At 50.7% G+C, this 26344-nt stretch overlaps 1 protein-coding gene across 3 annotated transcripts; it reads left to right on the top strand.

The window, feature by feature from the left end:
- The first annotated feature begins 9477 nt into the window (after positions 1–9477).
- On the top strand, positions 9478–24017 carry TMEM114 (transmembrane protein 114). 3 transcript variants are annotated; one of them, XM_059693124.1, is made up of 4 exons: positions 9478–9935; positions 10167–10247; positions 20374–20511; positions 22476–24017. In XM_059693124.1, exons 1-4 carry the CDS (start codon positions 9716–9718, stop codon positions 22706–22708), a joined length of 672 nt encoding a protein of 223 aa, XP_059549107.1. In that variant the 5' UTR covers positions 9478–9715; the 3' UTR covers positions 22709–24017. The 3 variants fall into 3 exon arrangements, with proteins under 3 accessions (XP_059549107.1, XP_059549108.1, XP_059549109.1); XM_059693125.1 differs by lacking the exon at positions 10167–10247; XM_059693126.1 differs by lacking the exon at positions 20374–20511.
- The last annotated feature ends 2327 nt before the right edge of the window (positions 24018–26344 follow it).

Raw genomic sequence — 26344 nt, 5'->3', positions numbered from 1 at the left:
ATGAGGCCCGCTTTTCAGATGGGAGGCACGTTTCAGGCAGGCAGATGAGTTGGGGCGTGGAGATAATTGGCTGACTTGTTGGGGCTTCCAGTTAAGCTGCTATTTTTGCCTCGATGATCTGGAACTACAGGGCAGCTGACCGGACGTGTTTTGGAGACATCACTTACCCAGCTTCTACCCCGCACACTGCGCGCATGGGTGTTGCTCTGGGGAGGACTGGCAGAAAGTGCAGCCGAGTGTCCCGCCGCTGATGCCCCAATCGCGGATGCAATGTAGTTTGGGGTCCCCACTTTGGGGACGCCTTCTATTGCTGGCCTGCTTTGGACGTCTTCCTACTGTCTCTTGTAGCAGAGTGGAGACCGGATTCTATCCTAGGGCTCTGGTCAACCCGGGTTCAAATCCCCGCTCCCTTTGTGGCTTTGGATAAGTTCCTTGACTTTTCTAAGGCTCAGTTTCCTCATCTCTATCATGGGGGTGATCGTGAGTCCCTACTTTATTAGGATTCATGCTGGGCAGAATGATGGCCCCCCCAAAAGGCGTCCACATCCTAATCCCCCAAAACGTGAGACTGTTACTTCTCACAGCAAAGGGGACTTTGCAGACGTGATTAAGAATCTCGAGATGGGAGATTTCCCTGGGTGTGCTCAGTGTGGTCGCAGGCAAGAGGGTCAGAGCGAGAAGGTACAGGACAGAAGCAGAGGTCGGAGGCTACACTGACAGCTTTGAAGAGAAAGGAAGGGCTATAGCCCCAAATGTGGGTGGCCCCTGGGAGCGGGAGAAGGCCAGGCCACGATGTCTCTCTCCTAGAGCCCCCACTGTAGCCCAGGGAAACGGACTTCAGACTCCTGGCCTCCAGAACTCAAAGAGAATAAATGTGTGTTGTGTTAAGCCCCTCAATTTGTGAAAATTCGGCACAGTGGCCACAGGAGACTCACACAGAGCTGCTATGTCGATGAAATCTATGAGGTGTGAGGGAAGGGGTTGGGGTGGAGGCCAGAGCTAGGGGCTGTCTGAAGACAATGGCAGCTTTCACCAAATACTGTGCTTTCAACCCGCTTCCGTGACTGCAGGCGCTGCGTTGTCTTGCATGGATTCCTTTCCTTTTCTGTGTCCCCAGGGCACTGTGAAGTCCTCAGCGGAGGAAGGGGAACCTGAGCTACGCCTATTGTGTCCTTAGTGTCGGGTGCACAGTAGCTGCTCAATAAATTAGATCTTGTCAGGCTGAGCAGAGATGCCCTCTGCCTGTCTTCAGTGAGGGCTCGAGTCACGGCATCCTTTCTTTCCTGGGTCTCACTTTCCTCCTCTGTGAGGTGTCTGGGCTGATGCTATGGTTTCTCTTTGCTGGTTCCACCGGCCTCTGGTCCCCTCCCCCAGTCCCCGCTGAGCCATGGTAGGGAGAAGGACCCAGTCTGTCTCTCATGGTCTCTTGTTCCAGGTCCTGGCTGGGGAAGGGGGTGGCAGTGTTCCCAGCACCAGGCAGTCTCGCAGGAACATGGCCTCGGAAGTCTGGCTGGCTCTGGACCCCAATCAGTGAATTTCCAGCGTGGCCTTTGCCTGCTCAGCCCAGAGGGCTGTGGGGAGCCGGTGGGAGGCTGGCTGGGTACGGCTGTGCCAGTTCTGACATTAGCAATCTGGATGCTGTCTTCTCCGGAGCTGCAAACGCTTCTGGGGGAGGGTGGGGGGAGCCCGGGCAGGCGGGCTGCTGTCTGCAGCCCTGCGCACACGGCAGACCTAATTGTTTAGATGCTACCTGGGTCCTGGCAACAGCCCGGAGCTGGGAGCTGGGCCTGGGTTGGAATGCCACGTTCGTGCCTTGTCGGCTGTGTGACCTTGCTGGGTCAGACTCTGTCAAGTTTTGCAAAACAGGGTCCCTAGCTAATTGCTGGAGCGAATGTTTACTGGCTGTTTCTATAGGCTACCAGGTCATGTGCTCACAATCCCAAGGTCAGGATCATCTTATACCTTCTCTACAGATGGAGAAACTGAGGCTGAGAGAGGCTTTTGTCTTTGCCTGGGGTCCCACACTAGGAATGGCTGCAGGTAAGTTTGAACCTGGGTAGCCTGCCCCCAGAACCCATGTGCTGATCGTCGACCCCACAGCCTCCCAAGACAAGCACCTCCCGGGATTGCTGTGCTGATGAAGAGATGAGTGCTGCCAGGGGCCCGGCCAGAGCAGGCATCCGCCTTCAGTGAGCTGTGCTGCTGTGATCACTGCCATCCTGGTCACCTCCACCTTCATCGTGTCACCATTTTCGCGATTCTTTCCTGAGCTCTTCGCTTTCTGTTTCTGAGGGGCTTTTACAGATCAGCATATGTAAGTTTGCATATGTATCAATTCAATGGTTTTCAGTTTACCTACAGCAGTGGTTCCCAACCTTTTTTAGGCCACGCCCCACCTAAGCATCTCTAAAATCCTGATGCTACCCCTGTGACATATAATTCTTATTATTCAAAAAGTGAACTCCTATTCCCGTGGAGGAAGCCTGAAGGACCATTAACTTGGTCTAAACAAGCTTCCAAAGAACATGGCATCCACGAAAGAGAAAAATAAAGGAACAAAACGAAAGTTGAAGTACTGAGGAAGAAATCACCAAGAAATTGTTTAAACACAATAATAACATGAAGTGATATGGAAAAAGAGCAAATAAAGTTTCAAAACATATAATAGAGAACTGAAATGCATAAATATGTCACAATATATATTTATATACTGTATATGAGGCCCCCTAGAACCATAAGAAATGCAAAAATTCACTGTTAATAACTCATTCTCAAATTGCCCCCCTTCAAAATCAAATTGCCCCACTGTGGGGCCTGTGCCTCACGTTGGGAACCACTGCTCTACAGAGTTTGTGCACCATCATCACAATCTGAGTTTAGAACATTGCTTTCCCCTGAAAAGGTAACCTTGTGCCCGGTTACAGTCATTCCTCACGCCCCCGTGACAGTGACTTTTATGTGTCAACTTGACTGGTTGTGGGGAGCCCAGATTGAACATGACTTCTGGGGTGTCTGTGAGGGTGTTCCCAGAGGAGACTAGCATTTGTTAAGAGGGCAGATCTCAGGCTAAGTGCTCTTACCACAGCACCCCACCCCACCCCCAACAACAGCACCAAAGGGGCACGAGGAAACTTTTAAAGGTGATGAATATGTTTATGACCTCGATTGCGTTGATGATAACACATGTGTGTTCATATGTCCAAATCCACCAAATGGTATACGTTAATTTTGCGCAGTTTTTTGGGTCTGTCAATGGCACCGATGATAAGGTTTGGGGAAGCCATGCATACTTTTTCATAGAATTGATGTGAAGATTCAGAAAGGAAACACACCCAATGTGCGGGCCACATTACAGCAGTGCAGCAGGTAAGCTGGCCCCAGAATAGATGCTTAGGAGAGGGCTCGTACTAGCCCCTTTTTCAGACCAGCAGACTGAGGCTCCGGAGGTGAAGCAGGCCGGCCCACATCTTTCAACAGGCTGGCGCTGCTGGAACCCAGGTGTGCTGGCCCGGTCCTCGCTCCTTCCCTCCACACTGCTCCTGGGAGCAGCTTTTCCCTGGCCGGGGGATCTTTATTCCACCTTCGGAAGAGATTCCCTGAAATGGAGCGAGAGCAGCCCAGCCTTCATCTCGTGGCATCACGCCAGGCGTGTAATGGGGAAATGAAACCAGTGGGTTAGTGGTCCTTTTTCATTCCAAGATAATTATGCTGTGCAGGATATGGAGAGTGACAGCCAGCGCCTCTGGAGGTCTCTAATGGACAGATGGAGGCTTTGAACTCAAACGGTTCTGCACGGGTCAGGTCTGCAGAATCCAATTGGCCAGTAGCACACCATGACCTCATGAGATTGAATAAACAGAGAGCATTTCTCTCTAGAGCAGAAATCTTAATAACTGAACAGATATCCTGGCTATACGTCTAAAGCCCAGCGTTGTTTCCTTGTGGCTCTGCCACACAAAATAAGCTCGGTGCTTATAAAAAGAGGCTTTGGGGGCAGGATGCATTTATTAAATCAACAAATCTTCACTGCACATCTACTGTTACAATGAATAATTTACTTAAAAAATGTATCACGCACTAACCTAAAAGCCAATGGTATACACTGGATAGGACCCGCACTATCCCTGTCTGCATCAGTTCTCAGCGCATTCAGCTATGACACAGACAGCCCAAAGATGGTGGCTTAAACAGATAGGGGCTCATTTTTATCTCCTAACGAGAATTCTGGAGGCAGGCAGTTCAAAGGCGGGGCAGCTATTCAATAATGCTCTCAGACTCAGACTCCGTATCTTTCTGTTTTTGCCACTCACAGGGAGGTTTATTCTAATGGCTGCAATATGGCTGCTGTACTTCCAGATGTCACACCTACATTCCCAGGAGACCCAAAGCCTTCTTCTCTTAAGGCCTTGTCTTTTTTCTTGGGAAAACCCTTCCTAACTGACTCTGCTTACTGCCTCATTGGTCAGAATTATGTCTTTTGGTCACCACTGGCTGGAAGGCATCTAGCAATTGAAGGGGGAAAGTGATTCAAAATGGTGTTCAATGAGCCACTCTATAGTGTCTCCCATACCACCTGAATATCTACAGGGGCAGACAGACAGGTAGCAAATAACTTCACCATTAAATAATCATTAATTACTATGGAGAATTCAGTGCTAAGATAGCATATGTCTTTGGTTGGGTTTCTTTTGCAGTAGACCCTGAGGTAAGGATTTGAAGAAAAGCAATTTTATTCGGGGGTGAGCCTAGAATACAGTGGTACAGGAGTGGGGGCTTGAGATGGACAGGGAAGGAAAGCCATATGACATGTGCCATTGAGCACATCGCTGGGGTGGATAGCTGCAGCTCAGGCCCACTGGGGGCTCTGTGAGACAGAGGGGAGCACACCTCAGAGCTTTCCCCTCCCCTAAGGGGTGAGTTAGCTGGGGCTCTTTATCCTCCAACTCCACTCATCCTCAGCTGTTCCTGGGTGCCTTATCCAATAACTCCAGCCTTCTCACTTGGGGAGAAAAGTCCATATGTGGAGAGTCACAGGCATGTGTGGAAGGATGCTGAGGCGTGAGTTGAAAAGTTGAGTGCCTGAGAGGTTAGGCGAGGCTTTAACCCAGCCGTGGGCAAACTACGGCCTGCAGGCTGGATCTAGCCCGTTTGAAATGAATAAAACTAAAAAAAAAAAGACCGTACCCTTTTATGTAATGATGTTTACTTTGAATTTATATTAGTTCACACAAACACTCCATCCATGCTTTTGTTCCAGCCCTCTGGTCCAGTTTAAGAACCCATTGTGGCCCTCGAGTCAAAAAGTTTGCCCACCCCTGCTTTAACCACACCTGAATCAGCATATTATAGGTGCCTTTAACCTAAGTTGGGGTGTTAGCTAAACTCTTCCAAATAAGTAGCTTAAAACTTGAGACAAAAAAGAACAACAAACCACCACCACCACCACCACCACCACCACCACCACCACCACCACACACACACACACACACTCGTTGGGGTAAGAGTGTTCCAGGTAATAGGATCAGTATGTGTGAGGGCCCAGAGGCAGGAAGAATTTCACCCATTCAAGGCCTGGGTATGTGAGGCTGATGAGGCAAGCAGGGCCTCAGGGTGCAGAATTGCACAAATCCAGCTCTCACTGATTTAAAAAATACTGTTTTTTCTATGATACCTATGCTTCATATTGAAAGGTAACATTTCTTCTTGATATCTTGACATCTTTCCTCCCTTCTGCCCTCCTCTTTCTTTAAAAATATTTCCTCTTTATATTATTCAAATGCACTCTCCATCCTGCACTTAAAAAAATTTTTAAGTATATTTTTATTGACTTCAGAGAGGACGGGAGAGAGAGAGAGAGAAACATCAGTGAGGAAAGAGAATCATTAATTGGCTGCCTCCTACACATCCCCACTGAGCATGTACCCTGACCAGGAATCGAACCATGACCTCCTGGTTCATAGGTCAACACTCAACCACTGAGCAACATCAGCTTGGCCCACCCTGCACTTCTGAAAGCCTTTCCCTTTTATTCACAAGCAACGGATGCTGTTATTTTTAATTAATGAATTAATAATTTGTTTGAAAAGATTTTAATTAAGTTCATTGGGGTGACATTGGTTAATAAAATTATTCAGGTTTCAGATATACAATTCTATAACACACCATCTGTATACTGTATTATGTATTCACCGCCCCAAGTCAAGTCTCCTTCCATCACCATTTATCCCCATATTTTAATAATAACATCCGGGATTGGTAGGTATGAGCACCCCCCACTTTACAGCTGAGGAAACTGAGGCTCAGAGAAGGGAGGCAACTTCTCTGGGCTTACACAGCCTGTAAGATATTGGTTCCAGACTCAAAAGCAGCCTGTACAATCCCTGTTGAAGGTTGTTCTATGCAACACTAGTACCCAGCACGGTGCCTGGCGTGGCTTCCATCTGAAATGCTGCGGCTTGTTTGGATTCTGCCTCAGGAGCCTTCAGGCGTTCTCCTGCCTCTTCCGTTGACTGGCTGAGCAACGATACCATCTGATGTTTGATGTGCTCCACTCCTCCCCAGATTCATTGAAAAACATTGCTTTCTGTTCTTTTTAGGGTGACTGCGCACGATTCAGGTAGATTATTTCTCTTTATATAGATGAGGAAAGTGGGATCGGGGAAGGGACATGTACCTGAGGGCGGAGGAGCATCTGCTGTTGTGTTTGCCATGGCCCCTTCTCATTTTGCTAATGACATCTTGGTTTTCCTTTGAAGAGCCAGCTAGGTTTTCCTGAAAAAACACAGGGCACTCCATTAAATTTGAACTTCAGATTCAACAACAACAATAATAACAACAAAGTAAAAAATGTTCAGTATAATTATATCTCAAATTCAAATTTAACTGGGTATCTTGTATTTTTGTTTGTCTCACTTGGCAGCCATAACACCGCTTAGCTTAAAGGATTAAGGTGGGACTGGGCTGCAGGAGTGGGCAGGGGGTCCAGGAATGGGCAGGTGACCCAATCTTGGCTGATCACTGCATTCTATCCCTCTGAGTCACAGAGGTTTGTTAAGAGATGGGACTATGACCCAAGGCAGTCAAATGAGCTTCAGTTATTGAAATCTGGCAAATACCCTCGAAGAAGAGATTCCCTCCTTTTGTTGGAGTTGCTGAGCTGTGAAAGGTAGGCCCTGGGGCCCAACAAATGAGATTGTGCTTGAAGAATGAAGCCAAGAGAGGGGAAAGGAAGAGAGAGAGAGAGAGAGAGAGAGAGAGAGAGAGAGAGAGAGAGAGAGAGAGAGAATGAGAGAGAGATTAACCCTTAAAGGCATACTTGGGGGTCCTGGGATCAGCCTCATTGAATTTTACCTTCATCTAGATTCCCTAATGTTGATAGAACAGTTGAGGACTGTTCTGATGATGGTGCAATGAAAGATATCAGCCATAGTGTGACGGAGATGAAAGCAAAGCCGTCCGTAGTGATGATTACGGGAAAGATCCACTTAGTCAAGATGGTGGCTGAAGGGGTGATGGAGTAGAATGTTGTGCAGATTCTAGGGGAGGATGTGTTCTTGCTGGCGAGAGCTCTGTCCAGGGTGCTACTGATGCTGCTGATAATGAAGATGAGGATGTGTTGATGAAGATTAAAATGGTGTTGGTAAAGGAGAATAAAGTAACTGGGAAAATAATATTCTCAACCCCAGCCTAGCACCAAGTCCTATCAATTCCACCTCCCCTCCCCAATTGAAAATATCTATTCACTTCACTCCCTGTCCACTGCGGGTACTGTCCTATCCTAAGCCACTAGCATCTCTTGCTGCTTCTACTGCAATGTCCTGCTTCCTTCCCTTTCTGACTCCCTACAGTATATGCCAGTGTGAAGATAGGTTTTTACAAATGTAAATTAGAACATTTAACTTCTCTTCTCAAAGCCATTCAAGTGACTTAGACTAGGACCCAAACTCTTGATTATAACCTCGAGCCCTGTAGGACCTGGTCCCCACCTGTACCCCATTCCCCATAATCTTAATTCTCTCTACTTGCTCTTCTGTAACTATTATTGTGATTATTCTTCTTTCAGTTATTCACATAAGCCCTCCTCTAGGCATGAAATGCCTTTGCATCTTGCATTTCTCAGCATCAGGGTCACTTTTTGGATTCTGAATCTAAATGAGACCTCCCCTATGTCACTTTCTTTCACAGCTCCTTGTTCTAAGCATGTTAAGAACATAATGATTCTCTCTCCAATTCATCAACTGGGTCTTGACTCAATATTTTCTTTTAAAATATATTTTTATTGATTTCAGAGAGGAAGGGAGAGGGAGAGAGATAGAAACATCAATGATGAGAGAGAATCATTGATTGGCTGCCTCCTGCACAGCCCCCACTGGGGATTGAGCTCGCAACCCGGGCATGTGCCCTGACCGGGAATTGAACTGTGATCTCTTGGTTCATAGGTCAACGCTCAACTACTGAGCCATGTTGGCCAGGTGGCACAATGTTTTCTTAAGGATGTTTTGCAGGAGTGCCAAGATTTTGATCTCTTGGTCATAAGATGGTGATGGTGGTGGTGATGGTAGTGATGGTGATGGTAGTGATGGTGATGATGGTTGTGATAGTGGTGGTGATAATGGTAGTGATGATGATAGTAGTGATGGTGATGATGATGGTGATGTTGGTGGTGATGGTAGTGATGGTGATGGTAGTGATGGTGGTGGTGATGGTGATGGTGGTGGTGATGGTAGTGATGGTGATGGTAGTGATGGTGATGATGGTAGTGATGGTGAAAGTAGTGATGGTGATGATGGTGGTGATGATGATGGTGATGGTGGTGGTGATAGTGATGGTGATGGTAGTGATGGTGGTGATGGTGGTGGTGATGGTAGTGATGGTGATGGTGGTGGTGGTGATGATGATGATGGTGATGGTGGTGATGGTGGTGGTGATGGTAGTGATTATGGTGGTAGTGATGATGGTGATGGTGATGGTAGTGATGGTGGTGGTAGTGATGGAATGGTGATGGTGGTGGTGATGGTGCTGATGGTGGCAGTGATAATGCTGAATAAGGACGTTGGTGGGAGAAACAATAGACTAGGAGGACCTGGCCTAGACCATTGCTCTAATGAACTTTTAGGAAAAACAAGGGTCTGCCTTTTCCTGCTGTGGCCAGCCTAGAAAATCAGCTGAAGGTGATTTTGGAGGAAGGGTTATTGGAGCTGCACGGTGAGAGGCTACTGAGGATTATCCGGAAGCCTGGGGGCTGTGAGGCCCACAGCGTCCCTTCTTCTTACTCGCCCAGTTTGTGGAAGGCCACCTTCCCTCCCCTACACCGCCCAGACTCCCCACACAGAGAAGGAGGGGGTGCACCGTGGGGCGGGGAGCAGGAGCTGTGGAAGGGCTGGCGAAGGAGGACTCCTGACACACGGAGGGAGGGAGGGGAGAGTTGAGGAGGAGGTGTAGGGAGAGTAAGGAAGGCTGGGGTGGAAAGAAAGGGCAGGGCAGAGTGGGCAACGCTGGGGGTTCTTGGAGAGTGAGGTGGGGGTTGGAGGGAGGAGGGCCTGGGGAAGAAGTGAGGAGAGGGAAGAGAGGGTGCGCTTGGGCTGGTGGGAGTGTGGTCTGAGGGAGCAGGTGAAACTCTGAGGGGCGGAGCCAGGGCCGGGGGAAGGATCGGGGTCCAGGGCCGGGGTTCCAGACCCCGGCTGGGCGGCGCGGGCAGCGGACCGGAAGCGGGGCCATGCGGGTGCCCCTGGCGGTGCTGGCGGGGGTGGCGGCGCTGGCCGGGGCGCTGAGCTTCGTGCTGCTGGCGGCCGCCATCGGCACCGACTTCTGGTACATCATCGACACGCGGCGGCTGGAAAGCGGCGCCCGGGAGGTGCGGGGCGGTGCAGGGGGCGCCAACCGCAGCCAGCTCGAGCCTCTGAGCTCGCACTCCGGTCTCTGGCGGACCTGCCGGGGTAAGGGGCCGGGGACCTGTTGCTGGGCGCGCACCCCTCCGCGAGCCGCCGAGCCTCGAACGCGTGGTCCCGGGGCGGGAGGGCGGTGGGCAGGGAGCGTGGCTACCAGCATCCCTCTGAGACCGACTCTCCACTCGCGCTCCCGGTGGGGCACCTGGGGACTTGGGGGCACCTACGGGCTGGGGTCCCAACGCCAGGGCGCCGGCCCACTGCTTCCTCTGCCCCCTCCAGTCCAGAGCCCGTGCGCGCCGCTGATGAACCCCTTCTGGCAGGAGAACGTGACGGTCAGCGACTCTAGCCGACAACTTCTCAGTGAGTCCGGGAAGGGGGTTTGGAGGGAGACCCCGGGGCTGGCCACCAGTTTGGGAGCCCCTCTCCCACAGGCGGGCCGGGGCGGGGCGGCGCGGGGCAGAGGGGGCGGGAGGAGGGAGTAGGTAGGGCCTCTCTGGCTGCACCTGGAACCGGGTGCGGTCTAGGATTCGTTCGACAAACGCTGACGACAGGCTTTCTGTGCTCCAGGCAGGGTGCTGAGGAGTAAGACCCAGGCCTGCCCTCCAGGAGCTCGCAGACCCGCTGGGGAGACAGATGGGGGAACTCGCAGTTGCATTTTAGGGTGACAGCGGCATAAGGGAGGGCGGGTGATCCCCGGAGACACCTACACCCGCTGGGGAGCTGAATGCCCAAAAGAGAGCAGGTCTGATCCCGTGGACCCCCAGGCGCACCCATGTCAGCCTCATTTGTATCCTCACTGTTGAAGATACAAAAGCGAGGGAGGATTCCTGCCGCCCGGGAGGGAGGTGGGGAGTTGAGGAGGAGTGGCCTGGCTGTGGCCGGATGGAATAAATACTTGCTGAATGATTCAGGGAAGGCAATTCAGAGGCAGAAAACAGCCCTCTCCCTCCAGGGGCCATGGTGTCTGCCTTGGTCATGGCTGATTTCCCACATCACTAAGTGAGCTGGTACTTGCAGCAAGGGAGAGGGCCAGCCCTATCGTAGGTAAAGGCCCGCTTCTTATCACAGCGCCCAGCATAGAGCCTGGAGCGCAGTGAAGGTGTAAGGACGGAATGCAAGAAGGCGGGAGGGAGATAAATGTAATAGTTCAGCTTGTAGCGGCCAGACATGGAGCCAGATGCTGCCCATCTATGTCGCCATTTAATCCCACAACCTCCATTTCCATCTTCACTTTTCTAGCAAGGAAACTGAGGCTCAGTGATGTACCGTAGAAAGGATCCGATGAGGCAATGAGGACTGAGTTCCATAGACCTTGCAAAATGTGGGCCTTTTTTGATAGACTTACTGAGGCTTGTCCCTAGCACGGCCCACCAGGCTGCCAGGGTCCCTTTCCAATTCCATGGTCCCCTTCGCTCTTTTCTTTCTAACTATGAACTATGCTGGCCTTGGGCCCGTCCTGAGAACATGCCAAGTTTCCTCCGGCCACAGGGACTTTGCACATGCCATACCCTCGACCTGGAGTCTGTCTGCTCCTACTTGCCAGCTTGGCTTGGTCAAGCTTCTACTCCTAGTACAGGTTGTGTGACCTTGTGGGGGTTAAAATCTGATGCCCTCATTAGACTGTGAGCTCCATGAGGGCGGGGACCATGCCTGTCTGGCCACTGCGGAATCCCCAGTATTTAGCACAGAGGTTGGCATAGAGTAGGCCATGAAGCAAGGTTTTCTGAGCAGGTATGAGAGTGAATGCAGACTATAGGTTAGAGGTGGAACTCAGTATATATTTGTTGAATGAATGAGTAAATCAATGAACCAGAACTGTTTCTCTGTAGTCCAGCGGCTTGCTAGGAAATATTTAACAACTGGCTCTCTGGGGGAAGGGAGTCTTGATTTACAGCGTTTGCCAATTTCTGTGGTGTAAATATTTCCAGTATGGTCAATTTCTAGCTATCAACATGATGTTAACGGGCTCATCCCTAAAATGTAATAGTTGGGTCTTGTGAGCTGATATGACCCAGTTCCAGCACACCACTGCATGAAGTCCCACTGAAGGAGACATCCTCCAGACACCAGGAATATGTGAGAAGTTGACAAAAGATGGAGGTACCAAGGACTCTGTCCTCAGCCCCAAGCTGGACCAGGGGGAACTTTTGGGAGTTCCTGGAGCATTGTTTCAAGAATAATCGAGTTCCTGACCTTGAAGTAAGGCAATTGGGGTTCAAATCCCAGCTCAGTCCCTTACCAGGACCCTCTGTGAACCTGGGATAGGTGTCTTAACCTCTCTGAGCTTCTCTTTCCACTTCTTTCAAAATGAGATGTCAAAACCATGAGGGGGTATGGTCAGGCTCCCACAAACTAGCTGGATGAAAAATATATAACTTTACCTTGCACCTCACATAGGGCCTGGTTATTGTGGGGTGCCTATGCTGCATGAAAGAATGATTTCATCTAAAAGTACTAGGCACATAATACATGCTCAATAAAGGCAAGTCCTCTTGACCATTTCTCCAGCCTCTTTTAGATGTGGCCTCGTCTATGGAGTGCTGATCCTTTGCTGGGCTGGGTGCTGGCATTCTGCCTACTGAACACATCTATGGGTAAATTGGGTGGCACTGGTCTGGTTTTTTTGGTGAATCTTGATGATGCAACACCCCTGAGTGCTCCAGGACTTTAAGAAACAGGCAAACTCAAATCCAGAGTCTGTTCATCTGTGCAGCCTCTGGCCTAGGTCTAACCCTCAGCCTCACTGCCAACTAGGTGTGTGGCCTGGTCAAGCCTCTGTACCTCTCCTGGGAAAAATGAGCATAACTGTCATCTCTTTTCATAAGGATATGCAAGGGATGAAATGGGAGAGCGTTTTTAAAGAGCCGTAGGCAGTGCCTGGCCTTGTAAGTGCCCCTTAAGTGGTAGCTGCTATTATTACCATTATGTCACCCATGGAAGAGAGCAGGGTGCCCTTCAGACCGTGTGTTTGCTGCAGATCACCCCTGGAGACAGCTTTTCCCAGAATCTTTTTATCCCCAGAACGAATTTTGAATCTTGTCCAAGCTCTTTCATAATGTGAAGATATTCTATTTCTTTAAGGACCCACTGCAGAGGCCATGAAGAAGAGAGGCTAGTTGTCAAGGCAGCATGTTTTCTGGGTCAGCTTCTTGGCCAAGCCCTAGTGGGGGGAGTATGGGAAGAAGCTTGGATTTGTCCTCCAAGAAAAGCCAAGCAGGCAGGGCCTGGAATAATTTTTGGTGAAGAGAGGTCATCCAATTCAGCACAGTGGAGATAAAAGAGCCACAGTCTAGTTGTATCAGCCCGGAGTCTTTTGATGGCAAGTGACAGAAACTCAAATTGTACTTGTTTAAACTTGCTTCCCAGTCCAAGTAACTGGAAAGCTCCAGCCTTCTGGCATCCAGAGAACTAACTCAATTTCTTTCTTTTCCTCTCTGGGTTTTGCTCCTGTTTGGGTTCTGTTTTCAAATCCTCCCCAGTCTTAGCAACCCAAGTAGAAGGAGACTTTCTATTTCTTAAATAATTCTGCAAAACCTTCAGATAGGCTTCTCATTGGACCAGACGAGATCACATGCCCAGGTCTGAGCCAATCACTGTGGTGGAGGGGATGGGTTGTGCTAACTGGCCCTGAGTTACCTGCTACTTGTCAGGAGGGATCCAGGCAGCCCTATCATAGACAAAGGCCCACCTCTTATCAGCTGTGTGACTTCTGGCAAGTCACCTGCTTCCTTAAACAGGCTGCTTTGAGATGAAATGAGGTCACATAAGCAAAGCACCCAACTCGGAGGGCACTGCTCACAGTAGGAGCACAATTAACATCTCCTCCTCCTCTAAGTCATATTGCTTCCCTTAGCTGCAGGCTTTTCATCTGTTAAATGGAGCTTTCACAACCACCCCAAGAGGCAGGTACTATTGTTATCATCTTCACTTTTTAAACGAGGAAACTAAAGCACAGAGAGGTTAGGTAAATTACCAAAGTTTGCACAGTAACTGGAAGATCTGGGATTTGAACTCAGGCAGTTTCTAACCCATTTAGAATGATGACACACCAAGTGTAATGTCAGTATCACATGAGTGTACTAAGACCGGAGGCCACATCAGCCCAGAAGAGGGGCTCCTGGCCTTTCTTGGGTTTGGATTCCTGCTGTGCTACTCTTCCTCCTCCAGACAGGCAACCAGGGATGAGGAGGAGTAGTTGGTGAAGGGTGCGAGGCAGGACAGAGTGCATTGTGTTCCAGACACATCTGGAAGTGCCTCTTGGGTGCACCTCAAGTCCTCCCCGTGTCTGACCTCCCTGTCACCTTCCAAGAGCCCAGGAGGAAGGTCAGGCTGGTCATCCCCCAGACAAGCACCCCAGACCCAGAGGGGTCAGTGTCTTGCCCAACACAGCAAACCAATGGCAGAAGCTGGACCGAGGGCTAGTGGCCTGGCCGGCCATCCTCTGAGGAGGCAGGTTGGAAAATGACAAGATTGGTTTCCAGCAGGAGAGGAGGTGGTGGGGACCGACTGGGAGAAAGGATTGGGACATACTGATGTCAAGAGGCTCTCTGGGCCCAGGAGGGAACTTTTATGTGATGTGTGCATAGCAGGGAGGCAGCAGGTGCCTGGGGTCTGAGCTCCTCCAGGCATAGAGCCCCAGGCTTCAGGTGCCTCGTGAAAGTCAAGCACACATTCTAAACTAAAAAAAACTCATATTCAAGTAATTCCACTTCTTGGGGGTTTGCCATATCATTTTTGTAGCATTGAAAAGCAAGACTCAGCTGCAGTGCCTATGCGTGGAGTCATGGCTAAGCATTCACATGTGGTATATCCATTCTATGGAATATTATGTGTCCTGCAAAAATAACACACGAACATGCACAGAACAAGAAGATATACTGCAGAATGAACAAAGCAGGTTCAGAGTGTTATGGGCAGTATGATTCCATTTGTTATCCCTCTCCCCTAAACCTCCCAATATATTATACCTTCTCTATGAGTATATGCCAACATTTTAAGATACATCTTTATTTTATATGCCATTAAGAAAGAAGACAAGCCTGGCAATTATAAGGGTGAGATGCTGTGGGTGATCAAACACATTCAAGTGTGTGTCTTATAGAAATAGGTAAATATATGGGAAGACATGGAAATATATAGGAAAAAGACTGGACGGATGTGCCTTCAAGCATTCCTGGAGGTTCATTAGGGGAGGAGGGGAAGAGAGAGGAGTTGAGGGTGGCCAAACAGGTGTTGTTTGAATCTTCTCTAAGAAGAATGTTATATATTCCATCAAACTACCCCCAAGAGGAAGCCCTAGGGAGCAGTGCAGGTAACTATTTGTGACCCCTGCCCGTCTTTCCAGCTGCATGTGCTGAGATATGTGTGCTTTCTGGGTACCTCCTCTTTGAGGTCTTGGCATATTCTGCCCCCTCTTTGGGGAACACCCATCCCTTCTCTCTGTCCAGTTACCACCTCCTCATCTGTCTTCCAGGTTTCAGCTAAGTTGTCTCCTCTCCCCCAAGCCCTTCCTCACTCCCAGGCTGTGTTAAACACCCCTTGTCGTAGTCCCACCACCCTTTGTCAGCCTCCTTTATTGTTCCATTCCAGCTCTGACTCTTCATAGCTGTTCCATCTTGAGCAACTAATATAGGAACCTTGCATCCTAGTTTTCTCATCTGTGAAATGGGAATTAAAAGTCCTACCGGCAGAGACTAAGGTACTTGAGGACAAGAAAGAAACAATTATTCCAACATTCAAAGGCCACAACAGCTTGGCAAAACCAGGAGATAATCCAGGGGCCAATCAACAGGTGAAGAAACAGGCTTTCGAGAGGGGACATCATTTGCTTGGTAAGAGGTGGAGTAAGACTCTGAACTTAGGTCTTTGCTTGTAGAGCCCTGCTCCTCCCATATCACCACAATGCATCCTGGAGACCATGAAGATAGCCAGGGTCAGCCCCCACCCTCAAGCGGGCTAAGTTCTGGTGACCACAGACTCAAGGATAGATATTCACAACAATTTTAGACATCCACATTCTTACCAGGCATAACAGGACTGAAGGCCTTTGGGCCCACCTTGGAGTCCCACAGTCACATTGACAAGATTTGAAAGGCAAGACAGTGGCATTTCCCTCTGTGGGAAAGGGTTCCTGAGACTTCCTTCTTTGGCTAGAGCTTCTGGTGTTTCTGGAGGAAAGGCATATGCCTGCTGTCGTTAAGAGTAGATCTGTTACTTAGCCAACCACCTGGGACTCCTGGTCTCGTGAGCATTGTGGGAGCCCCGTTTTCCCACCCAGCGGTTCTTCGAACAGTGTGAGCATGGGGCAGCCACAAGCACCGCTTTCCTTGGCGGGAACACCTTAGCTTCTTTCTGGGTTTGGTTTCTTTTTCCTTGTAACAAAGCACTTTTTTGGGGGTCTTGTTTGATTATTTATTTTTGCATCCCACACATAAGTGAAATCATTCGTTATTGGTCTCTCTCCGGCTGACTTGATTCAGTCAGCGCAGTACCCTCTGGGTCCATCCATGCCGCTGCAGATGGCAAGATTTCATTCTTTTTTATGGCTGAGTCATGTTCCATTGTGTATATGCACCATCTCTTCTTTATCTCTTTGTCTATCAGTGGACACTTAGATTGCTTCCATATCTTGGTTATTACTAGTAATGCTGCAATAAACATGGGAGTGCATATACTTTTTTTTCGAACTGGTATTTTGTATTTCTGTGGATTAATACCCAGAAGTGGAATTGCTGGGTCATATGGTAGTTACACTTTTAATTTTTAAAGGAACTTCCACACTGTTTTCCACAGCGGCTGCACCAATTTACATCCCCACCGACAGTGCACAAGGGTTCCCTTTTCTCCACATCCTCACCAACACTTGTTGTTTGTTGATGTGTTGATGATAGCCATTCTGACAGGTTTGAGGTGAGATCTCATTGTGGTTTTAATGTGTGTTTTTCCTGATGGTTAGTGATGTTGAGCATTTTTCAAATGTCGATTTGCCATCCGTATGTCCTCCTTGGAGAAGTGTCTATTCAGGCACTTTGCCCATTTTCTTAAAATAACTGGATTGTTTGTTTTTTGGTGTTAAGTTGTATGTATTCTTTATATATTTTGGATATTAACCCTTTATCAGATGTATCATTTGCAAATATCTTCTCCCATTCAGGTGGTTGTTTAGCAACAAAGCCTTTTTGAGTCAAAAAGATCTCTTGCACTTGGGTACTCATTTGCCCTTGATGAAACCATGGCCTGCCAACATTATCATTAGTTTTACAGAGTAACCTTAGCTATCATCTGCTGCGTCCCCACTGTAAATTATAAGGGATTGGAAGGTGTCACCCCCCCAAAGTCAGGTCCACGTACCTGGGAATGGGACATTATTTGGAAAAAAAGTCTTTGCAGATGCAAGTGAAGGATCTTGAGATGAGATCACCCTGAGTTAAATCGGTGGGCTCTCAGGCCTATACCAAGTGTCCTGATAGGAAAAGGAGAATCAGAGGCGAGAAAAGAAGGCCGTATGGAGATGGAGGTAGATGCTGGCGTGAGGCTGCCACAAGCCAAGGAATGGTGGTCAGAGGCGGTCAGCCACCACTGGGAGCTGGAGAGGCAGGGAAGGGTTCTCCCCTAGAGCTTCTGGAGGGACCGTGGCCCTGCTGACACCTCGATTTTGCACTTGAGGCCTCCAGAGCATGAGAGAAGAAAGCCCTGCTGTGTTTAAGACACCTAGTTGGCAGTAATTTGTCACGGCAGCTCGAGGAAACAAATACAACCACTGTATCCAAAGAGGTACTCCCCCTCACTGCCCTCCCCTTCCTCCCCCCCCCCCACCCCCATCATCATGCCTATTTCCTCTGGACATGTCCAAGTCCATGATTGCCTCCCTTTCCTGGCTGGTCTCTCTCCTGTCCCTGCCGACAGGGACCTTGTCTGCTGGGGTGTCCCGAGCTCTGCTCGCCCCTCTCTAGGCCCGTAGGCATTAGTTTCTGAATGTGACGTGGCTGGCGAGGGGCACATACCCAGAGAGGACAGCACTCCTGCTCTGAGACTGCAGGAAAAATTAAGAAATAACAAAGGCGAAGGCCCGTGAAAAAAATAGAAGACGCTAAACTAAATTTCAGCAGGGGCTCTTACAACTCTGGAGGTGGGGGCGGGGACCTGTTCTTCCCGGGCTTTTAATTGAATGCGTACATCAAGTCAGCTGGCGGAGCATCTGGGGACCCTGCGTGCGGGCGCCAGGCGGAGGCGGCTCTGGGAAACCTCATTAATTTCTAAATGAGAAATGATTTCATTTCTCAGCCGGCGTCTGGAGGCAGGGCCAGGCGGGCACCAGGCCCACAGGACCAGGTTTCACACCAGCTGCTGTGCTTCCTTGCCCATGATTTTTCCTTAAGAAAGGGAGGAAGGAAGGGAGGAGGGGGCAGGGAGGGAGGGAGGAAGACCACAGGTCTCCTCCCCCAATCACATTTCTCCTGTGACAGCCCTGGGGGGGGAGGGGTAGGCGCGGAGAAGGGGGAGGGGGCATGGAGATCAGCCTTGTCTTCCTGACTCACCAAGGTGGCGGCCTTTAGAGAGTGAAGACAAGGTGCTGTGGTCACAGGGGGAGTCACACTGAGTCGTTATCTTCACCCTCCTGATCCCTGGCAGGGCGATGACTTAGTGAGCACTTATTCTACGACACGGACTAAATTACCCGTCACTGCGAGCCACATAGCATCCCCTCCATCTCACACCTGCAGAGACTGGGCCTCTGAGGGATGAGTGACATGCCAAGGCCCCAGGCACAGCCTGACCTCCAATGCTGACCACCTGGCCCTGAAATCCATGCATTTAGCCACAGTGAGGCCATCTCACAAGCCTCCCAGCCACGGGCCTCCTAGCCATGGCCTCCTAGGAACCTGGCGGGGAGAAGGGCAGTCAGGTGCCTTGGGGCTTTTGCTCTCTCACCTTGCCTGGCCTTCCCTCTCGCTCTATACCGGCCAGGAACATACGACCCTGCCCAATCTGACAGCGGGGTTGTGCGGTCTCCTTCATGCCCGGGAAGGAGGAAACATATCGGGATGGTTAGTGATGTCTATGAAAAACACCCAGTTCTCTCAGCAGTCACACCCCCAGCGCACGATGCATGACCTGTGTAGCTGCTTTTCTATTTACTTCTTGACGGAATTGAGTGTGGTGTATAGTACGCGTGGAAAATAAAGAAGGCAAAGTTAAAAAACCCTCAAATACTTAAAGATGTATTTTTCCTCTTTCGTCTCTGTCACTCTCTCCTTCCATCTCTGCTTTCCCTCCAAAGTACACACACACACACACACACACACACACATACACACACACACACCCCAGAGGCACAGGTACATCCTAAGCTCACTGTAAAAAAACAACACTGCCATAGTTTTATTGTTTTAGCTCTTAATTAATTAGGTCAACAAATGCCTGTTGAACACTCACCTTAAGAGCCCGACTAGACACTCAGGGATACACTCAGGGATAGCATTGCACAGGAGACAAGATCTGGCTCCTCAAGAACTCAGGGCTCAGCAGGTGAGACAGGGAAGCGACTAAGATGCTGCAACACCAGGGACCAAAGGCCAGGACAGTGGCTGGGAGCCCAGGCCCAGAGAGGGGGCGTGGCAGGCCCGGTGCAGGGATAGGCTTCCCGAGGGAGTGTGCAGCTCCCGCCCTGAAGGGGAGAGGACAGGATTTGTAGTCCTGCCCAGCTTGTCGCCAAAAAGATTTAAAGAGGCTCAGTTCCCAGCTCGTGGCAAATGACCGGTATGTATTTGGTGAATGAGTGTCTGGTGAAAGAGAACTTTGCAATTGTTTCCTGTCTGCTTTGGCTGCCAGGAAGCTCAGAGACAAAGTGGTGGCAACTGTTTAGACCTGGAGATCTTGAAACCCTAGAGGTCCTCCAGCCCTCTCCCCCCGCCACCCCCCCCCCCCCGCCACCCCATCACCATGGGTCTTGGCTTTCACGCAATTCGTCCTCTTGTACTTTCTGATCTTGTAACCTGAGTTCTGATCATGCCTTGTGATGTGGATGTCACTTCCTCAGGGGAAATCACCGCCCGAACCCCCCCTCTGCTTTGTTCACTCCCCTCCCCGCGCATCTGTCACCGTCTCTCAACTCTGTCACTCGTTTCTGTGTCCACTGCTTCACTCCACTCCCTAAATATCAGCCCCACGAGGGGAGAAGGCTCGGTGTGTTTGCTACTGGGCCGGCCGGGGCCGATGTGCCCGGCACACAGTTTACGCTCAACAAACCTTAGTCGCTGCGAGAATGAGGGAGTGAACCATAGCAGTTCCTACCTCGCAGGGGCCGGGAAGGAAGCGTGATGCTTATTGGACACAAACCTCGCACGGACGAGCCTCAGTCACTGTGGTTGTTATTATTGTGAGTAATAGTAATGGCCGTGTTACTAAAACCAGGAGGTGCCCAGGAAATGCTTGCTGACCGGCTGCAGGGCGTGGGTAACCCTCGCCTGCCCCCCTCTCTCCTCAGCCATGCACGGGACCTTCGTGATTCTGCTCCCCCTCAGCCTCATCCTCATGGTGTTTGGGGGGATGACAGGGTTTCTGAGCTTCCTCCTCCGAGCATCCCTCCTGCTGCTGCTCACGGGGACCCTCTTCCTCTTTGGAGGTAGGTGCCCGCCCTACCTGGGGTTCCGGCTGCAGGAGGGGCTGTGCAGGAACCCCCAGCAAGGAAGGGGAGGGGAGGGAAGGGGGGAGGGGAGGGGAGGGAAGGGGGGAGGGGAGGGAGGGGAGGGGGGAGGAGAGGGAGGGGAGGGAAAGGGAGGGGGGAAGGGAGGGGGAGGGGGGAAGGGAGAGGGAAAGGGAGGGGGGAAGGGAGGGGGGCCCAACGCCTCCAGGGCTCAGTTTCCCCATCGGTGACATCCCAATTGGAAGAATGAGCCGTTTCCAGCGCAGGGCTCCTGGGTCTGTGGTCCTGGGAGGGAGGCAGCGGGGTGGGGGCAGGGACTGAGAATTGCTCCCGCGGTTTCACCAAGGGAGCCACAGGGGAGCGTCCCCCGCAGGCGGTGGGCTGCCCTGGCCACCTGCTCTCCTGTGCACCTGCCGCTCACAGGCGCGGCTTGACGGCTTGCACACGGCAGCACCCTTTGCTTGGCAGCCCCGAGGCTTTCAAAGACAGGCTGGCTGTTCCCAGGCCTCCCTCCTCCGCCTTAAAAAAAAGAAACAACACAGGCTTGGTCCCCGGAGGGAAACAATGAAAGGAATGGGCGGAGGTGGGAAGAGTGCAACCCACGGCGATGGTTAATATTGGCATTAATAGTCCGCACACAACCAAGTCTCGAACCCAGCGCTGCCCCATTAAACTTTCTGTGACGGTGAAGTCCTCTAACCTTCGAGGTGCAGGGCGGGAGCCGCAGACCAGGCCGCGGAGCTCTGCCACTGGGGGTGCCAGTGAAGGGCGGAGCTGCCCATTTCAATAAAGTCTGCACCGGGACTGGGCAGCACAGCGCTAAGTACTTATCTTCGAAGCCCCTGGGACTCAGCCCATTGGGACAGACAGACATTAGCTAAGTCATTTCACAAATAAATGCACAATTGAGGTAGCATCTCACGCCTGTCAGGATGGCTACCATCAACAAGTCAGCAAATGACAAGTGCTGGCGAGGATGTGGAGAAAAGGGAACCCTGGTGCACTGCTGGTGGGAATGCAGACTCGTGCAGCCACTACGGAAGACAGTATGGCGTTTCCTCAGAAAATTAAATGTGGAACTTCCATGTGACCCAGTGATCCCACTCCTGGGAATATATCCTAGGAACCCCAAAGCACCAATCAGAAAGAATGTATGCGCCCCTATGTTCATAGCAGCGCAATTTGCAATAGCTAAGAGCTGGAAACAGTCCAAGTGCCCATCAGTAGGTGAGTGGATAAAAAGCTGTGGCACATCTACACCATGGAATACTCTGCAGCAGTAAAAAAGAAGGATCTCTTACCCTTTGAGACAGCATGGGGGGACCTGGAGAGTATCATGCTGAGTGAAATAAGCCAGTCAGAGAAAGACAAGCATCACATGATCGCACTCATATGTGGAATCTAAGTAACAAAATAAACTGATGAATGGAAAACAAAACAAAACGAAAACCCCAAAGCAAATAGATGCAAAATGACAGTTCAGACCTGGGCCATCATGGAGGGCTATGTGGGGGCTGTGAGGCTCAGAACAGACCCGTGAGCTGAGATATGGGGATGGAGAGGAGCTAAGTGATGGCATCAGGAAGGGAAGGGGCCGAAACCGGTTTGGCTCAGTGGATAGAGCGTCGGCCTGCGGACTGAGAGGTCCCAGGTTCGATTCCGGTCAAGGGCATGTACCTGGGTTGCGGGCACATCCCCAGTAGGAGAGGTGCAGGAGGCAGCTAATCGATGTTTCTCTCTCATCGATGTTTCTAACTCTCTATCTCTCTCCCTTCCTCTCTGTAAAAAATCAATAAAATATATTTTTTAAAAGAAAGAAGGGAAGGGAAAGGAGGGTGCATGGGGCAGAGGGACCGGCCTGGGCAAAGGCCCTGGGGTGGAAGGAGGACACGCTGGGAGAGGAGGCCGGCAGGGTTAGATCTGCTCTCCTCTGTCCCCTGCAGCCCTCGTCACGCTCGCCGGCATCAGCATCTACATCGCGTACTCGGCCGCCGCCTTCCGGGAGGCGCTGTGTCTGCTGGAGGAGACGGCCCTCCTGGACCAGGTGGACATCCGCTTCGGCTGGTCCCTGGCCCTGGGCTGGGTCAGTTTCATCGCCGAGCTGCTCACCGGGGCAGCCTTCCTGGCAGCGGCCCGCGTGCTCAACCTGAGACGGAGGCAGGACCAGGCCATCTGAGTCTGGAGGCCGGGTGGTGGTGGGAGGGAGGCTGGCCTGGGCCTCAGGGACCCATCTTGGTGGGCTGTGGTCTCCTGTTCCACAAAGACCACCAGTGGAGGCCAGGGGCCAACCCCAGGATGCTGTGGCCTGAGCTCTGGGCCTGCTGTCCTCTCAGTGCCTGTGCGGTGTGCTGTGTGCTGTGTGCTGTGTGCATGCGGCCGTGTGTCCTGTGGGCTGGAGGAGGCCGAGGGAGTGTAGGACTGTGACAAAAACAAACCCTTAATCATAAACAGAGCATTGCAGACTGCAGCCTCTGTGTGCCTGCTCTGGTTTCATTTCATCCTCACCGCTGCCCTTTGGGTCAGTTCCTCTTCTTTGGTAAGGACATGGAAGACCAGAGAGGTTAGGTGAGTTGCACAAAGGTGCACAGCAGAGCTAGTGGCATATTCCTCCTTCCAAAACAGTGCTCAATCCTTTACCACAGCTTTTCTGAGCAGGTTCCCGCCTGGACATGGTTACCGTGTGGGACGCAGACATGTTAACTGGCTGAGGGTCCTGGGGAGAAAGGGATACGACTGGGACTGACATTCAGATCTGCCTGATTCCTAGATGATTGTCTTTCCACTCCTGCCACTGCCTACACAAGCATGTCAAACTTGTGGCCCACAGGCTGCATGCCTCATGTATTTGGCCCGTGTTAGCCTTTGAGTTTGACATGCTTGGCCTACACCACTGACTTTTCTATCTGCATTTGGGTTAGGACACAGCTGCTGCTTCTTTTCTGTTTAGTCTGGAGAAGTGTAAAGTGGGGGGAATGCCCGCAGAACCCCACCTGGGTGAGTGAGCAAGGCTGCAAAATCAGTTACCAGGCTGGAAAAAAAAAAGAAAAAAAAATTTTTGCACTGAGGGCAACCATGTCAATGAAAAGGCGGTCTTTTCTGCCACCTGCTGGTCATATGGTGGAACTGCGTCAGAGGCAGGACTTCAAAATATTTGTTTTCAGCGTGTCCAGCAGTGAGTGGGGCAAATGCAAGGCAGGGGTTCTCAACTGGGGATGAGACATTTGACAGTCTAGAGATAGTTTTGGTTCTTACAAATGGGGATGAGTACTACTCGCATCTAGTGGGTGGAGGCCAGGGAGCTGCTAACATCCTACAGCTCACAGAACAGCCCCACAACAAAGAATGACCCAGTCCCACATGTCAGCAGTGCCAACATTGAGGAATCCTGCTAGGGGAACGAAAATGAATAAAAACAGAAGAAAACGTGTGTACTCAAGGAACTGACAAATACTGGGAAAGGATCTCACTTATTCAATAAATGTTCACCAAACACCTACTGTGTGTCAAGAACTGTTCTTGGTGTGAATGGATGACAAGATCCCTGCCTTTACTAACCTACATGGAAACAGCCAATAAACACGTGGACCAACAATACATATGAGAAATTCAAATAGTAATTAATGTCGTGAAGAACATAAACAGGCTCATGAGATGGAGGGTGGCAGGGAGAGACACTACTGCCAGAGGACAGTCAGGGAGGGCCTCTTGGAGGAGGTGGCATTGTGCTGAGACATGAATGAGGAAACTGCTATGTGAGGAAACAGCAGACTAGGCAGGTGACAGCCCTGAGGTAGGTACAGGATTATGTATTTGAGGGAAAGAAAGAAGGAGAATTGAGGGAGAATGGTGGGAGGTGAAGTGAGAGAGGGGAGAAAGATGGAGAGGAGGTGGGATGGTAGTGCCCATGGTCCATGGTAAGGAGGTGCTGATGATTTAGCAAGGTTTGGAATCATCTCATTCCATTCCATACCATTCCATTCCATCCCATCCCATCCCATCCCATCCCATCCCATCCCATCCCATCCCATCCTGATTCCATTCCATTCCAATTCCACTCCATTTGACTCCACTCCATTCCACTCCACTCCATTCTACTACACTCCACTCCATTCTACCCATCCACTCCACTCACTTCCACTCCACTCTATTCTAATCTACTCCACTTCACTCCATTCCACTCCACTCCATTCCACTCTACTCCCTTCCACTCCACTCCATTTCACACCACTCCACTCCATTCTACACTCCACTCCACTACACTTCATTTTACTCCATTCCACTCCACTCCATTCCACTCCACTCCACTCCACTCCATTCTACTCCACTCCACTCCACTCCACTCCATTCCACTCCACTCCACTCCATTCTACCCCACTCCACTCCACTCCATTCCACTCCACTCCATTCTACCCCACTCCACTCCACTCCACTCCACTCCATTCCACTCCACTCCACTCCATTCTACCCCACTCCACTCCATTCCATTCTACCCCACTCCACTCCATTCCACTTCACTCCACTCCATTCTACCCCACTCCACTCCACTTCATTTTACTCCATTCCACTCCACTCCATTCCACTCCACTCCACTCCATTCCACTCCACTCCTCTCCATTCTACTCCACTCCACTCCACTCCACTCCACTCCACTCCACTCCATTCTACTCCACTCCATTCTACTCCACTCCATTCTACTCCACTCCACTTCACTCCACTCCACTCCATTCCACTCCACTCCACTCCATTCTACCCCACTCCACTCCACTCCACTCCACTCCATTCCACTCCATTTCACTCCACTCCACTCCACTCCACTCCATTCTACCCCACTCCACTCCACTCCATTCCACTCCACTCCACTCCATTCTACCCCACTCCACTTCACTCCACTCCACTCCATTCCACTCCACTCCACTCCATTCTACCCCACTCCACTCCATTCCATTCTACCCCACTCCACTCCATTCCACTTCACTCCACTCCATTCTACCCCACTCCACTCCACTTCATTTTACTCCATTCCACTCCACTCCATTCCACTCCACTCCACTCCATTCCACTCCATTCCACTCCACTCCACTCCATTCCACCCCACTCCACTCCACTCCACTCCACTCCATTCTACTCCACTCCATTCTACTCCACTCCACTCCACTCCACTCCATTCCACTCCACTCCACTCCATTCTACCCCACTCCACTCCATTCCACTCCACTCCACTCCAATCCACTCCATTCTACCCCACTCCACTCCACTCCACTCCACTCCACTCCACTCCATTCTACCCCACTCCACTCCATTCCACTCTACTCCACTCCACTCCATTCTACCCCACTCCACTCCATTCCACTTCACTCCACTCCATTCTACCCCACTCCACTCCACTCCATTCCACTCCACTCCATTCTACTCCACTCCACTCCATTCTACCCATCCACTCCACTCACTTCCACTCCACTCTATTCTAATCTACTCCACTTCACTCCATTCCACTCCACTCCATTCCACTCTACTCCCTTCCACTCCACTCCATTTCACACCACTCCACTCCATTCTACACTCCACTCCACTTCATTTTACTCCATTCCACTCCACTCCATTCCACTCCACTCCACTCCACTCCACTCCACTCCATTCTACTCCACTCCATTCTACTCCACTCCACTCCACTCCATTCCACTCCACTCCTCTCCATTCTACTCCACTCCATTCCACTCCACTCCACTCCACTCCATTCTACTCCACTCCATTCCACTCCACTCCACTCCATTCTACTCCATTCCATTCTACTCCACTCCATTCTACTCCACTC

This window comes from Myotis daubentonii, chromosome 4, assembly GCF_963259705.1.
Source record: "Myotis daubentonii chromosome 4, mMyoDau2.1, whole genome shotgun sequence".
NCBI lineage: Eukaryota > Metazoa > Chordata > Mammalia > Chiroptera > Vespertilionidae > Myotis > Myotis daubentonii.
Note: the sequence above shows the minus strand (reverse complement) of the source record. Positions and strands in the feature narration are given on the sequence as shown.